Here is a 14,612-nt window from a genome sequence, read left to right as displayed (position 1 = left end):
AATCCACGTGCTGGGAGGGTGGCGCTCCCCAACTCCACGGGGACAGAAGCTCCTGCACTCAGGACCTGTCCGGACCTTACACTATGCACCTCTCCATCTGCCCGTTCATCTGTATCCTTTATAATATGCTTTATAACAAACCAGCAAATGTAAGTAAATGTTCCCCTAAGTTTGGTGAACTGTTCTAGCAAATTACAGAAAAGGGGAGAAGAGTTTGTGGGAGCCTCTGATTTTGTAGTCAAGTCAGACGGAGCATGGGTACCCTGTGGCCCATTACCTGTGACTCAAGTCTGAAGTGAGGGCAGTCTTGTGAGGCCGAACCCTTAAACCTGCAGAATCTGACGCTAACGACCAGAGTCAGCGTCAGAATGGAATTTAATTATAAGATATAAAGTTAGTGTCCGGAGAGTTGGAAACTTGGTTGGTGTGGTTTTTCTGGACACAGAATTCTTGGCTGATTCTTTCCTTGAGAATCCTAAATATGTCACTCCATTTCCTTCTGGCATGAAGCACTGCTGCAGAAAAGTCCGAAGATATTCTAATTTTCTTTCTCATCAGCCATGTGTTTTCTTTTTCTTTGGGCTCAAATGATTTTTTGTCTTACTAGAATGTATCTTAGTGTTGCTCTTTCCAGGTCGATCTTCTCGGGCACATACTATATATATTCGTTCAAATTTAGCTTCAAACCTTTTATGTCAAGAAAGCCGTCTTGAACTAGTTTTTGCCATTTGTTCTGTTCCCTTGCTTTGGTTTTCTTCTTCAGAGACCCCAGCTAACCTACTCAATTCTCTTTGCCTTCAACATTTGCCGCTTTTTCTCAAATTCTTTGTATCTCTTTTTTCATTTCCTTTTAATGTTTGAAATCTTCCTCTTTTTACCTTCTATTTCCTTTCAGACAGTCTCTCTTGTGTTGCTTCTGGCTCACTCTTCATTTCTGAAATGACTTTTTCTTTTATGTCTCATTTTTTCCTGAGTGGTCACCTGATTTCTGGGGCTTTAAAATTCTGATCTATGTTAGTCTTTCATGACTCGCATCATTTTCTTAGTACCCTTCAGCTTGTTTTGAAATAGTAGGTTACGGATGTGCTGTCATTGTCCACAGGGGTGTTACTCGGCTCTTCATCCTCTTTTTTCTAATAATAACCTTGTGTGGGATTTGACCTTGCCTGATACTGCCTGATGCTCGTTTTGATATGAGCCTTGACTCCTGGGATTTCCAGGCTCGTTCTCCTCCCCCACTTTGGCCTGGACTTTCTCCTCCTTCTGTCTCTGTGTCGGTGCCCTGCTTAATTTGTATTCCACTCCCAGGCACTTCTCCTCAGTGTCAGATCCTGTCCCCAAAGGCAGCCTTGTTGGGCCAGTGCTGAGCGTTCATAGGGACCAGATCTTGCAGGTCTTCTTATTCTTATTCTCCAACATCATAATTTTTCCATCTTAAGTTACCTACTCAGCTCCTAAATTGCCACTGCAAAGACTATCATCCTTTTACCAACTGACTGCCTCTTCTGAATGAATGAGTGTTTTCTGAATACTTCTAAATAAACTCACCTACCAGAGGCTGTGTTTTAGATGCCATCCCTCTTGACGGGGCTAAGTCTCAATTCTTGAAGTTTTACCCTCTCTCCTCAACCACTGACGGAGGCACTTCCCCCCATAAACATACCATTCTTCAGCTGACATGCTCCTCCTTACACTTAAACCCTCCCCTCTTCCAAGCCTCCAGCAGGCTCCCGTCCCTACCACTCCAAGGAAACGGTTCGTCAAGGTGAGGTCCAAGCTCGTCTTGCCAAATCCAATCACTTTTCTGTCCTATTCTTCCTCAGTTCCTCAGAAGCAACTTGAACAATGGGGCACTCCCCCCCGAAACACTTTTCCTTGGCTACTAGGACACCAACTTCCTCCCACTTCACTCTGTTTCTGGCTTCTTCCCTTTCACTACAGCTTTAAATGTCACAGACCGCCAAGGCCTGGTCCTAGGTCTTCCGCCTACTCTAAAGCTACCCTTCGTCAACCTAAGTAAAGAGGAAAACTGAAGCAAACTTGAATTACCAGAAGTTGAGTTTATGCAGGAATAGCAGAAGAACTGCAATTCTGATATGCCTTTTTTTTTGGGGGGGGGGGATGCGCCGCGCGGCATGTGGGATCTTAGTTCCCCAACCAGGGATCGACCCTGCGCCCCCTGCGTTGGAAGCGTGTAATCTTAACCATTGGACCACCAGGGAAGTCCCAAGAATTGCAATTCTGGACACGCCAACTGCAGCAAGCTACAAGTGAGTCCTTTGAGGCTTTGGGGTGGGCTGGATTTATGGGCAAGGATCACAAAGAGGAGGGAATTCAGTTAGAGTCCTAGGAGCAAGTTCATTGGCTTGAGGAGGAGAAGAGACTCTTGCAGGATGTTCATTAGTCAAGGGATCAGTTTCGATTTTCTGTAAATGCCTGACCAGTCCCTTGGTCCTTAAGTTTCATTTTCCTGAGGACCCACGCATGAGATTCTCCATTTTATATCCTCTGGTTCCATTTAAGATTGAAATCTTCTCACTTCTCTCTAAGATTCCGTATCCAGCCCCGGGGCTTTCAATGCCATCCGCACCCGGGAACTGACGGATCCCTCCCGAGTTGCAGACAAACAGATTCACCTGCCTCCTTCACATCTCGACTTGGAAATCAACGAGGCCCCTCAAACTTAAAATGGTCAAAATCTGATTTATTTTTTTCTCCACAATACAGGATATCGTGAATCTAGTTCTACCCTATCTTCCACATTTATTATCACCACCCAGATCTAAATTACCATAATCTCTTGCCTATGGAAAAAGCCTCCTTACTGATTTCCCTGATTTTACTCTAGTCCCCCTGCAATCCAGTCTTCAGATAACACAAATGACAAAACAACAAACAAAAAATAACAAAGAGGGCTTCCCTGGTGGCGCAGTGGCTGAGAATCTGCCTGCCAATGCAGGGGACACGGGTTCGGGCCCTGGTCTGGGAGGATCCCACATGCCGCGGAGCAACTGGGCCCGTGAGCCACAATTGCTGAGCCTGCGCGTCTGGAGCCTGTGCTCCGCAACAAGAGAGGCCGCGATGGTGAGAGGCCCGCGCACCGCGATGAGGAGTGGCCCCCGCTTGCCACAATTAGAGAAAGCCCTCGCACAGAAACGAAGACCCAACACAGCCATAAATAAATAAATAAAATTAAAAAAAAAAATTAAAAAAAAAAAATAACAAAGAAACAAAAACAGTCTTCAGGTAACAGAGATTTTTTTTTCTAAGCGTCTATCAACCATGGCACACCCCTGCTTAAAAGCTTTCAACTGCACTTAGAAAAAAATGCTAACTCCTTAGTGGTTTCATCGGGCCCCAAGCCACCTGGCTCCTGCCTTACCTCCCAGACCTTAAGGCCTAAGGCTATTTCAGCTACAGCTGAAGTTTCTCATTTTTGTTCCTCCCACACACCAAGCTTTGCCTTAGGACCTGTTGCTTTTGCCTGGGGGTCTTCTCCCCTCACGAGGCTCTAAATCAGCTCAAAAGTTATCTCCTCGGAAAATTCTCCCCTAACCACCGGGTCCTATTTGTCTCTATCATATTACCCGGTTTTATGGAATTATTTGTCTATCTGTTTGCTTCCCGCAACTTGTCAACAGCTCCATAGCAACAGGAGCCATGATGTCTTGCTCACTACCATCTTCCCAGCAACTAGGACACACAATCAGGGCTTAAAAATATTGATTGGTTTGACTTAATAAAACCATGGACTCTGGCAAAAACAAAAACAACCACCTCCCCCTGAAACGGTTGAGTCCAGAGTAAAAGAAGAATGATGCTGTGTGCAAATACACTGAAGGAAGAAGGTACGAGGCATACTCACAGAATGTCCTTAAACACAGCTGGGTACTCTTAGGCAAATCACAATATCACTGCACCCCATTTTCCTCTTCTTAACAAAAATGATTATTCAACCCCTAGCCAGCCTTAATTCCACAGTGTGTTAACATTTGCATTAACCTTGGAAGAGTGATGACGCCCCATGTCACCCTCATGATTTGGTGATAAGGAAGGTGGGAAGAGAGAAGGAAATAAGGAAACCAAGAGCCTTTTTAGGAAATCTGAGTTTGAATAGGCTCTACCTCCCTTTCAGAAACATGGTCTCAAGCAAACTGTTCAACTTCTTGGAATCTCAGGTCTCTCGTTTGTATAAGAGAGCCAATCATCTCTGCACACTTTTAGGATTACTGTTGTGACCAGATAAAACACTATATGTAAAGACAGACCACAGGGCTAGGAAACCCATGGTCAGATAATATCTAATATTAGAAAATAATGATAATAGTAATAAATTATGTTCTCAAGTAGCCAGAAGAAGAAAAAAAAATTACCTTGGCAAAGGCCCGATCTTTGAGTAAACTTGGGCAAAGTGGATTAAGACCATGTACTTTTAACTTCTCTTTATTTTCTATAATTCCCTCATGATTTATCTTCTTGAAAACAGTTTACTGAGAAGGGTGACGTGACGAGAATGAGGGGAGGGAAAGCAGTGGAGAAGCCGGGGTGGGGGGAAGAGCTAAGGTCTGACTGGCAGGAGGGCAGCCAAGAAATCCCAGCTTCCCTTAGAGGCCGGGGCAGGTTACTCAGCTGACTGTAAAACCCTCTGGGCAGTGAGGCCACCCCTCCTGAAAATAAATCGGCAATAACCCTAGAGTTGAAGTTCCTATAGCAGGATGGAATAAGAGGAGACATATTACATGTCAGAGGAAGAATTACTGACACCCGGGTTTGAGGGAAAAAGAGGCAATGGGATGCCTGTGGTTATCTGACCCTTTCTCCACTCCGAGGTTTCTTCTTGCAGCCCCGGAAGGGAGGCCAAAAGAAAACCAAACACCCTTTAGCTGTTTTGGGTTTCGACCAAATGCTGGCTACAGGGCCCTTCAGAGATTCAGAGTAACGTCCACTTTTAAATAAGCTGGTTAACTGAGGACTAGGAACCGTGAACACACGATGCACAAGACCAACAGGGGCCCTGGTCCCTTGGAGCCTGTGGCGCTGTTCACCTCTGCTCCTCCTAGCCTTTGCTCTCACGTGACTTCTTGAGTTTTCCTTCTTCTCTTGGATCACGGTCCTACTTGCCTAACCCAAAACCTGTACCTTTCCCCTTAAAATATCCAGACTTGCGGCTCAACCTCACCAAAAGAAAGGCAATGCATAGTTTGTTTGTTTTTAATAGTGAACCTATTAAGTAAAAGCATAGCATTCATTTATCTCAGCTTATCATTAATTGTATCAGAGACAACCTGAATGACTATTGACTGTCCCCTCCCAAACCTCCTTCACTTTACTCCCTGTCATCAGATATATCAGGATGAAGAGGAGAGAAGGAAACTCTATCCACAATTTTTGTGTTTTGTTTAAACTGTCTAAGAACTTTCCCATGAATCAGATGTTGGATCTGATTACTGTAATCTTTAAATCAACCTAAATAATTAAAGTCTAGGGTGAGAACACAGAAGAAATCAGAACTGTTGGTGATCTTAGCTAATTACCGTTTAATTTTTAAGAAAAACATCTGACTAAAAGACAGCTTTTTATGGAATTATGTTTTAAATTGGGATAATAATGGGTTTTTTTTTTCCTGTGGCATTTTGTTCTAAGAAATAACTTAGGACTTCCCTGGCAGTCCAGTGGTTAAGACTCGGCACTTCCAATGCAGGGGGTGAGGGTTCGATCCCTGGTCCGGGAACTAAGATCCCATGTGCTACGTGGTGTGGCCAAAAAAAAAAAAAAACTTAATATGGCCAATTGCCTCAATACTGTGAATAAAATACATATTTCTTAATACCGTAAAGAAAAGGAGCACAAGGAAACACAAAGATGCTCTGGAAACACAAAACCTTTCAAAAGGAAGTATATGACAATGTGAAAGGTCAAGAATCCAATAAGAGCAAGAAAGAAACAGAAGATGCAGCAGGACACTGCAAGTTTGTTCCTTTTTCCCTGACAATCTGCACCTTTGATTTCATTTGTTGTTGTTGTTGTTGCTTTGTAACAATTTAATGTGTAAACAAATACAGAAAAATAAGCATTACAGCAACAAAACAGGTTTGCATCTTATATAGAAATTTTAAAGACACTTCACCAACAACTATGAGGTTAATCTCTGTATTAAAGCTTACCTTCTTATAGAATAATTTAGCAGTCTCTGAGATTTTAAGCCAGAAAAACAAGATTCATGCTGGTAAAGCAACCTGCAAATACCTTCTGTCTGTTCTCACAATTAGTCTACTTTAAACATAAAAAGACCTTCCAAAGGAGGAAGACACTGCACTTAACCGGGATTGCTGGGACCTCGCCGGGAAATCCTTGCCAATAGGAGATGCTTTACCATCTGCAGGACTAAAATGGTGGCAACAAATTGAAAGCCAGGAAAAGATTCCTGTAGCTTTGGTGTATTTGCCCAATTTAAGTGTTACCTTCAGATGTATAATAAAGCAAGTAAACAGAACCATAAAGATAAGCTTTCTATAAATTAAATGGTATTTGGCTATAGTACTAAGGAGGTGAGAGAATAAGAAATTTATGTTAATTATAATCCTAAATGACTACTTGCCCATTGCAACTGAAAACTGAGGACTCTAAGTATGGTAGATTGCTAATACTTTAGAGTGTTTTATTCATGTTTTCCATTTAGAATCCTTAAAATGTTTGATAAGCTCCTTTAAGAAATCACATAGGATCGACACAATACTGAACTAATAATGGCCCTCACACCCATACTGAACTATCTGAGGAAATATTACAATTGAAAGTGGTCTTTTTCCTGAGAAAGCCATGTTACAAAATGGCACAAGACAATACACATTTTCTCCAATTTTTCCCACCAGAAAATAAGACGGGATAATCAGATTATAATATATTTTATGAGGAAAACATGTTTGTTTCTCAAAACTGTTTTCAATCACTTTTCCATCTACAATTTTTCAAAGGGTGAGAACCAAATTTAAATTAAGAGTCATCATTTCTACAAGGTGAGAGAATGAATACATATGGTAAACTTTGTACTTTATATTAAAGTGAAGAAACTAAGACACAGAAAAGTTAATCAAGCTCAATTTCAAGGTTGAGTTTAATAGTAAAGGTAGAATCTAGGGCTCTGATTCTCCGGTTAGAAGGTAATGGGTGGTATCTTCCCAAGAGGGAAAAGTTTATTTCTTTTGGTGGGTAATGTTCATAAATCATTTTTAAAATATATAATATGAATTTCCTTGAAAATCTTTGGCATATGTGAGTCACTGGAGGCTGAAGTTTATAGATATCCTCTCCCCCACCCCAATACAAAAAGGCAGGGGAGCTAGTTTTTAAATGAATCAAAAAAAGATTAATCTTGAATGGATAAAGAAGATGTGGCACATATATATACAATGGAATATTACTCAGCCATAAAAAGAAATGAAATTGAGTTATCTGTAGTGAGGTGGATGGATCTAGAGTCTGTCATACAGAGTGAAGTAAGTCAGAAAGAGAAAAACAAATACTGTATGCTAACACATATATATGGAATCTTAAAAGAAAAAAAAAAGGTTATGAAGAACCTAAGGGCAGGACAGGAATAAAGACACAGATGCAGAGAATGGACTTGAGGACATGGGGAGGGGGAAGGGTAAGCTGGGACAAAGTGAGAGAGTGGCATGGACTAATATATACTACCAAACACAAAACAGATAGCTAGTGGGAAGCAGCCGCGTAGCACAGGGAGATCAGCTCGGTGCTTTGCAACCACCTAGAGGGGTGGGATAGGGAGGGTGGGAGGGAGATGCAGGTGGGAGGGAGATGCAAGAGGGAGGAGATATGGGGATATATGTATATGTATATGTATAGCTGATTCACTTTGTTATAAAGCAGAAACTAACACACCATTGTAAAGCAATTATACTCCAATAAAGATGTTTAAAAAAAAAAAAGATTAATCTTAATTTCAAAGTGACCTGAGTTTTATTCTGCATTGTCATAGAAATCAATTGGATAGCTGAGTCCTGTGAAACGTAACAGAGGCCACTACACCTCACAGATTACACACACATGCATCCTGCAATGAGATTTATATGACTAGAACTTACTCCACATTTTTATAAAGTACAAAATTAAATCTCAGTCTAATTTTTCATAAGCCAATGACTCAAAGATATCAAACTTGTTACAGTGGGATGATTAATTCATATATTGTACGGTATGGAGTTAGCCCCCAATTCAGGTTATTTTTATTATTCATCCCAGGCCTTTGTATTGGTTGAGATGTAAGCTGTGAAATTTATTTATTTGCTTTCATTTTGATTACTCTCATCCCAGGGTTAGAATGTGACCATGCTTCTTCCCTTCCATCATTATCTTTTTGCACAGGGCCATCATTTTTCAGACAGAATGCCTCCTAGAATTTCACAGTGCTACAAACTGAGAGGGGAGGGTGGGAGAAGGGAAATATTTATTTTAAAAACATGTAATAAAATATAGGAACCGATTCCTTTTCAGACTCACCAAAGGCTGGTGCACTAGAAATAGCAAGTGGTTGCTGTTTCATGACAGGGGGAAGTGCGGCGGGGAGCTGATAGCCTTGTAGCTTCAGTTTGATGAGTTTCATAGCTATGGAAAACTCCACTGGATCCATTCTTCCATCATTATTCATATCAGCAAGCGCCCTGCAAACCAACAGCATGGGCTTAGAATGACTGTGACCTTAAAAGAGCCTTTCCCAAACCACCACTCCCACCCACACAAAAACTAAATAGTCGGCTCCCTTGGTCCCCGGGGAAAACGAAACAAAACAAAACTTGTTTACCAAGCTGTAGGGAAAAACGGACAAGGTTTTATATAAATATGAAATATGTTTTATTGGGTTACTCTCTACTTTTATGATACACAAGGTAATTTTCAGTCTGAATGTCAGGATACATACCATGGACATCAAATGGGGTTTCTTTTTGGAGTGATAAAAATGTTCTAAACTGGGTGGTGGTGATGGTTGCACAATTCTGGAAAGACTAAAAACCAATGAACTATACACTTTAAAACTGTGACTTCTGTTACGTGAATTATGTGACAATAAAGCTATTAGGAGGAAAAAAGTACTTAGAAACAGAGTTTATTTCTAGATACTTGATTAGATTGCATCAACTCCTCTGTGGGGTTCTACAAACCTCACCATGGGGATGTGACATACTATGCTCTACTATACTAGTAATACTAGCATACTTTCAAAGCTCTGGAAATTCATTAAATGACCTTACAAATGCACTTACCATTTGAAAGTGGTACTCAAACAAATGGTCATGTCAACTTCCAATGAGCTATTATGTAAAGCATTTCTCTCAAATAAGAGTAAGAAAAAGAAAGGGGTTTGTACTTGCAACTGGAAACTACATTTTTGCTAACTGAAACTGCATATTCATGATTTAACCTCTTCTGCACAAAAAATGTTCATTCAGATTTCATTTGTTGAAGTCTAGATTTTAAGGGCATAAGGATTTATTTTTTAAACCTTTCTTAAGAAAAGTTTTATTTGAAACTTCAAATGTTAAGACCAGCTACTCCAATTACAATGCCATCATTGGCCATGTTTTAAATGAGCCACATACAGATAGTGTTCGCAAAAGAAAATTAAGCTACATAGAAAATAACCCTACATTTCTAGAGTTAACTCAAAGTAAGAAAACATGAAGCACAATAAAAAGTATAATAATACAACAAAGATTAAAAATCTTTAAAAATGTTAAGAATTGTAAAAGTCAACACTGTTCTTCAGGAAAAATTTTGAAGGTCATAAAGTCATAAAGGGAACCCCATGGCTACAAAAACCACCCTTCTGCCTCAGATAGGAGTGCCCCAGGCCTCCTGTGGTCAATGACCGCCTTCAGCAAACCACACCAGTAGAGTGTGAATTTCACTCACTTCTAGTGGCCTTGAGCATCGCTTGCCATGTTTCTTGTGCATTTGGACTCGTGCTTCCATGAATTGCTCATTCACATCCTTTGCCAAGTTTTCTGATGGACTGCATGTCTTTTCCTTGTCAGTTTAAAAGCGCTCATTGTATATTACATATCAACTGTTTATCTGTCAGTTGTCGAAAGATTTTTTAAAACTTGTCCATTTTGTGTCTAATATCTTTAACATACAGAAATTCTACAGTTTTATATGTGTAAAATATTTCTTTTATCACATAGCTTTCTTTTCTAAGATGGTATTACTTTATTACATTTCAATCTTTAAACCAATTGTAATTGCATATATTGTGTGGTATGTTACCCCAGGGTTCAACCAGATTTCCTTCAGGTGGATACCTAGGGTTCCCAGCAATGTTTATTAACCAATCCATCCTCTTCTCATTGAAGCAAAAAAAAATATTTTTGTGGTTTAGTAAATGTCCATATGAAATGAGATCTATTTCTGGATTATCTACTCTGACTGAACAATTCCCAGGTCAATGTGACAAGAATCTGATCCCACTGACTCTATGGTATGTTCTGGTATCTGGCAAGGCTTTTTAAAAAAAATCTTGTTGGATGGCCCTAGAGATTGTCATACTGAGTAAAGTAAGTCAGACAGAGAAAGACAAATACCATGTGATATTGCTTATATGTGGAATCTAAAAAAAGGGTACAAATGAACTTATCTACAAAACAGAAATAGAGTCACAGATGTAGAAAACAAAACTATGGTTACCAGGGCGTAAGGGCGGAGGGGGAATAAATTGGAAGATTGGAATTGACACATATATACTACTATATATAAAATAGATAACTAATAAGGACCTACTGTATAGCACAGGAACTCTACTCAATACTCTGTAATGACCTATATGGGGAAAGAATCTAAAAAAGAGTGGATATATTTATATGTATAACTGATTCACTTTGCTGTACACCTGAAACCAACACAACATTGTAAATCAACTATACTCCAATAAAAACTAAAAAAAAAAAAACTTGTTTGGCCATTCACAGACATTTCTTTTTCCCTATGAACTTTTAATTTATCTATTCTACAAACAACTCTAATGAAAATCAAGATGGAACTGCATTAGATACATGAATTTTTAGAGAACTGACATTTTTATGATAGTTTGTTCAAAGAAAATAGTATGTTCAGTTCTACTAATATTTCCTTTAATAAGATTATATCACTTCCTTCATATAAGTAACTACTTTTCTTGTTAAATGTGTTCTTAGGAATTTTATCATTTCTGTCACTCTTTTAAATAGAACATGTCCCCCATTTCCATATTTAGGTGCTTATTTCAAGCACAGAGAAGAATTTTGCTTTTAATAATCATTTATGCTGGGTGTATTGAGCCATCTTACCAAACTTCTGTGAATCTTACACAATCACATAACTAGCAAAAAAGAGAGTTAACTTTCGTTTCCAATATTTATACCATTCCTCCTTTTTTTGGTAAATAAATAAATATTTATTTACTTCTATTTATTTAGTTGCGCCGGGTCTTAGTTGCGGCACGTGGGATCTAGTTCCCTGACCAGGGATCAAACCTGGGCCCCCTACATTGGGAGCTCAGAGTCTTAACCACTGTGCCACCAGGGAAGTCCCCACCATTCCTCTTTCTTATTGGTCTTACTGCCTCTATGACATTACTAAGTGAGCATCCCTGCTTGGTTTTGAGTTTAAATTTAATGGCTTTAAAAAAAAAATGACTACAGTGTTTCATTGTTTAGAATAATATTTAGTACTGATTTTTAAAAAGTAATGACATATTTAAGCAGTTCCCTTTTCTACTTATTAGAAATGGTTACTATACTTATTATCAAATGCTTAGTCAGCATCTGCTGATCTGATCGCACATTTTCTTTTTCCTTTTAGCTCCTGATATAATAATGTTGAGGGAATTCCTTGATTCTGAACCAATCTTGCACCCCTGGCATAAACTCAAGCTGGTCATAGTTTTTGTACATTGTGGAATTCTATTTGCTAAGATTTTGTTCTGATTTTCTGTGTCTACGATCATAATTGAGACTGGTCTCTGGCTGCTTTATTTTTGTACTGTTTTTCCGGTTTTATAAAGGAAGCTAAATCAATAAAATGAAATGGTGAGCTTTCTTTCTTTTACCAAATTTTTTTTTTTTTTCGCGTCACCACGCAGCATGCGAGATCTTAGTTCCCCAACCAGGGATCGAATCCATGCCCCCTGCAGTGGAAGCACCAAGTCTTAACCACTGGACCGCCAGGGACGTCCCCCAAATATTTTTAAAAAGATATTCAGCTACTTCAAATGGTTTTCGTGGATAAAATAAAAGCTCCAAACAATCAACACTGACATGCATACTTAAAAAAAAAAAAATCAGGCAGATAGATTCCCATTCCCTATTCCCCACACTACTGTCCCCAAAATATGTTTTCTAGAGAGAAACAAAAATATCCAGTGTGGGATAATGAGTGGGTTATGAGAGAAGAGACTTTCTAGTAATGGTTTAATTAGGAGAAGCCTCAAAAGGAGAGGAGAGGCAACACATAATGCTCAGGTTCTAGACATCCACCAAAATTCCAAAACTTTTTTGACAATTTTGTGTGACCTTTTAAAATAAATTCTTTTGCTCAACTAACAGAATATAACTGTTGGGACTCCTTTGTAGTAAAAACTCAAAGGTCTTTTAGAACTATAGCAGTTACTCCTACAAAGCTCAACTCTCCTCACCCCCTCCTAATATACTGGAATAGATTTGGAATTCGATTTCTCAAATCTTCTCTGCAAAATATGATTTCAGCTCTGCTGTCCAGTTCATCTCTTATTTATAGTTATTTCTCAGTTGACTCATTTCTTTTTTTTTTTAATGAAAGTTTTTTTTAAATTTATTTTATTTATTTATTTATTTATGGCTGCGTTGGGTCTCCGTTGCTGCACACGGACTTTCTCTAGTTGCGGCGAGCGGGGGCTACTCTTTGTTGTGGTGCGCGGGTTTCTCATTGCGGTGGCTTCTCTTGTTGTGGAGCATGGGCTCTTAGGCGTGCGGGCTTCAGTAGTTGTGGCACATGGGCTCAGTAGTGGTGGCTTGCGGGCTCTAGAGCACAGGCTCAGTAGTTGTGGTGCACGGGCTTAGTTGCTCTGCAGTATATGGGATCTTCCCAGACCAGGGCTCGAACCTGTGTCCCCTGCATTGGCAGGCGGACTCTTAACCACTGCGCCACCAGGGAAGTCCAGTTTACTCATTTCTAATAATCTCCCCGAAAGACTAACTAAAAGTCTGAGGATCCTGAAATTAAATTCACAAAACTTCCAAAGTTAAAAAGAAAGTATGATAAAAAGTATTTTTAATAAAAAATAAGACAAACAATAGCTATTTATGACTCCTGAAAACAAACTTATCTTAAATACAATGTTTAGTCTGGGGGCTTCCCTGGTGGCGCAGTGGTTGAGAATCTGCTTGCCAATGCAGGGGACACAGGTTCAAGCCCTGGTCTGGGAAGATCCCACATGCCGTGGAGCAACTGGGCCCATGAGCCACAACTACTAAGCCTGCGCGTCTGGGGCTTGTGCTCCGCAACAAGAGAGGCCGCGACAGTGAGAAGCCTGCACACGGCGATTAAGAGTGGCCCCCGCTCGCCGCAACTAGAGAAAGCCCTCGCACAGAAATGAATACCCCAACACAGCCAAATAAATAAATAAATACATAAAATTTAAAAAAAAACAAAAAAAAACAAACAATGTTTAGTCTGATATTAAAATCTGTATATAAGGACTGCCCTGGTGGTGCAGCAGTTAAGAATCCACCTGCCAATGCAGGGGACACAGGATCAAGCCCCGTTCTGGGAAGATCCCACATGCCTCGGAGCAACTAAGCCCGTGTGCCACAACTACTGAGCCTGCACTCTAGAGCCCGTGAGCCACAACTACTGAGCCCATGCGCCACAACTACTGAAGCCTGCACACCTAAAGCCTGTGCTCTTCAGCAAGAGAAGCCACCACAATGAGAAGCCTGTGCACTGCAATGAAGAGTAGCCCCTGCTCGCCGCAACTAGAGAAAGCCCGCACGCAGCTATGAAGACCCAGTGCAGCCAAAAATAAATAAAATTTAAAAAAAAATCTATATATAACAGCAGGCATGGCTGAGATGAGGAAAGGTCCACAAGTATGCTGAATACTAAGGGTAAGTTTTCTGTCTGATTTGTACAAATAAACCACATAGCGCTCTTATATACTGTCAGTGGGAAAAAGTGCTTCAACTCCAAGCGTAGGAAAATCTGGCCACACCTACAGAACTACATATGCATTTACTCTTTGACACAGTGATTCAATCCTAGGAATTCACCCTGAAGATACACTTCCAACCATACAAAAACACATGCTTTAACTCATTCTTTGCTGCATTATCTGTAATTGTAAAATATTAGAAATAACCGAAATGCAGAAAACACAGGAAATTAGTTGAATAAACTATGGTATATCTTCAACAATAAGTATTATATAACTGTAAAAAGAAAATGAGGAAGATCTCTATGGAATGTTATGAGTGATTTCTAGGATACATTGTTAAGTGAGAAAAGCAAAGAACAAAAGAACATTTATAGGAGGTTACTTTCAAAGTAGGAAGAGGAAATAATTTAAATATAAATTTGCACACATA

The 14,612-nt window shown here is 39.8% G+C and overlaps 1 protein-coding gene across 4 annotated transcripts in view; it reads right to left on the bottom strand.

Moving 5' to 3' along the window:
- The window catches only part of ITSN1 (intersectin 1), a 239,939-nt gene that overhangs the window by 147,483 nt on the left and 77,844 nt on the right, over positions 1-14,612 (bottom strand). For all 4 annotated transcript variants that reach the window (XM_007183719.2, XM_007183718.3, XM_028166956.2 and 1 more), the window contains one exon: positions 8,521-8,681. In XM_007183719.2, coding sequence (XP_007183781.2) covers positions 8,521-8,681 — 161 coding nt within the window. The remainder of the gene's footprint in view (positions 1-8,520; positions 8,682-14,612) is intronic.

Source organism: Balaenoptera acutorostrata, chromosome 4, assembly GCF_949987535.1.
Source record: "Balaenoptera acutorostrata chromosome 4, mBalAcu1.1, whole genome shotgun sequence".
In the NCBI taxonomy this organism is placed as follows: Eukaryota; Metazoa; Chordata; class Mammalia; order Artiodactyla; family Balaenopteridae; genus Balaenoptera; species Balaenoptera acutorostrata.
Note: the sequence above shows the minus strand (reverse complement) of the source record. Positions and strands in the feature narration are given on the sequence as shown.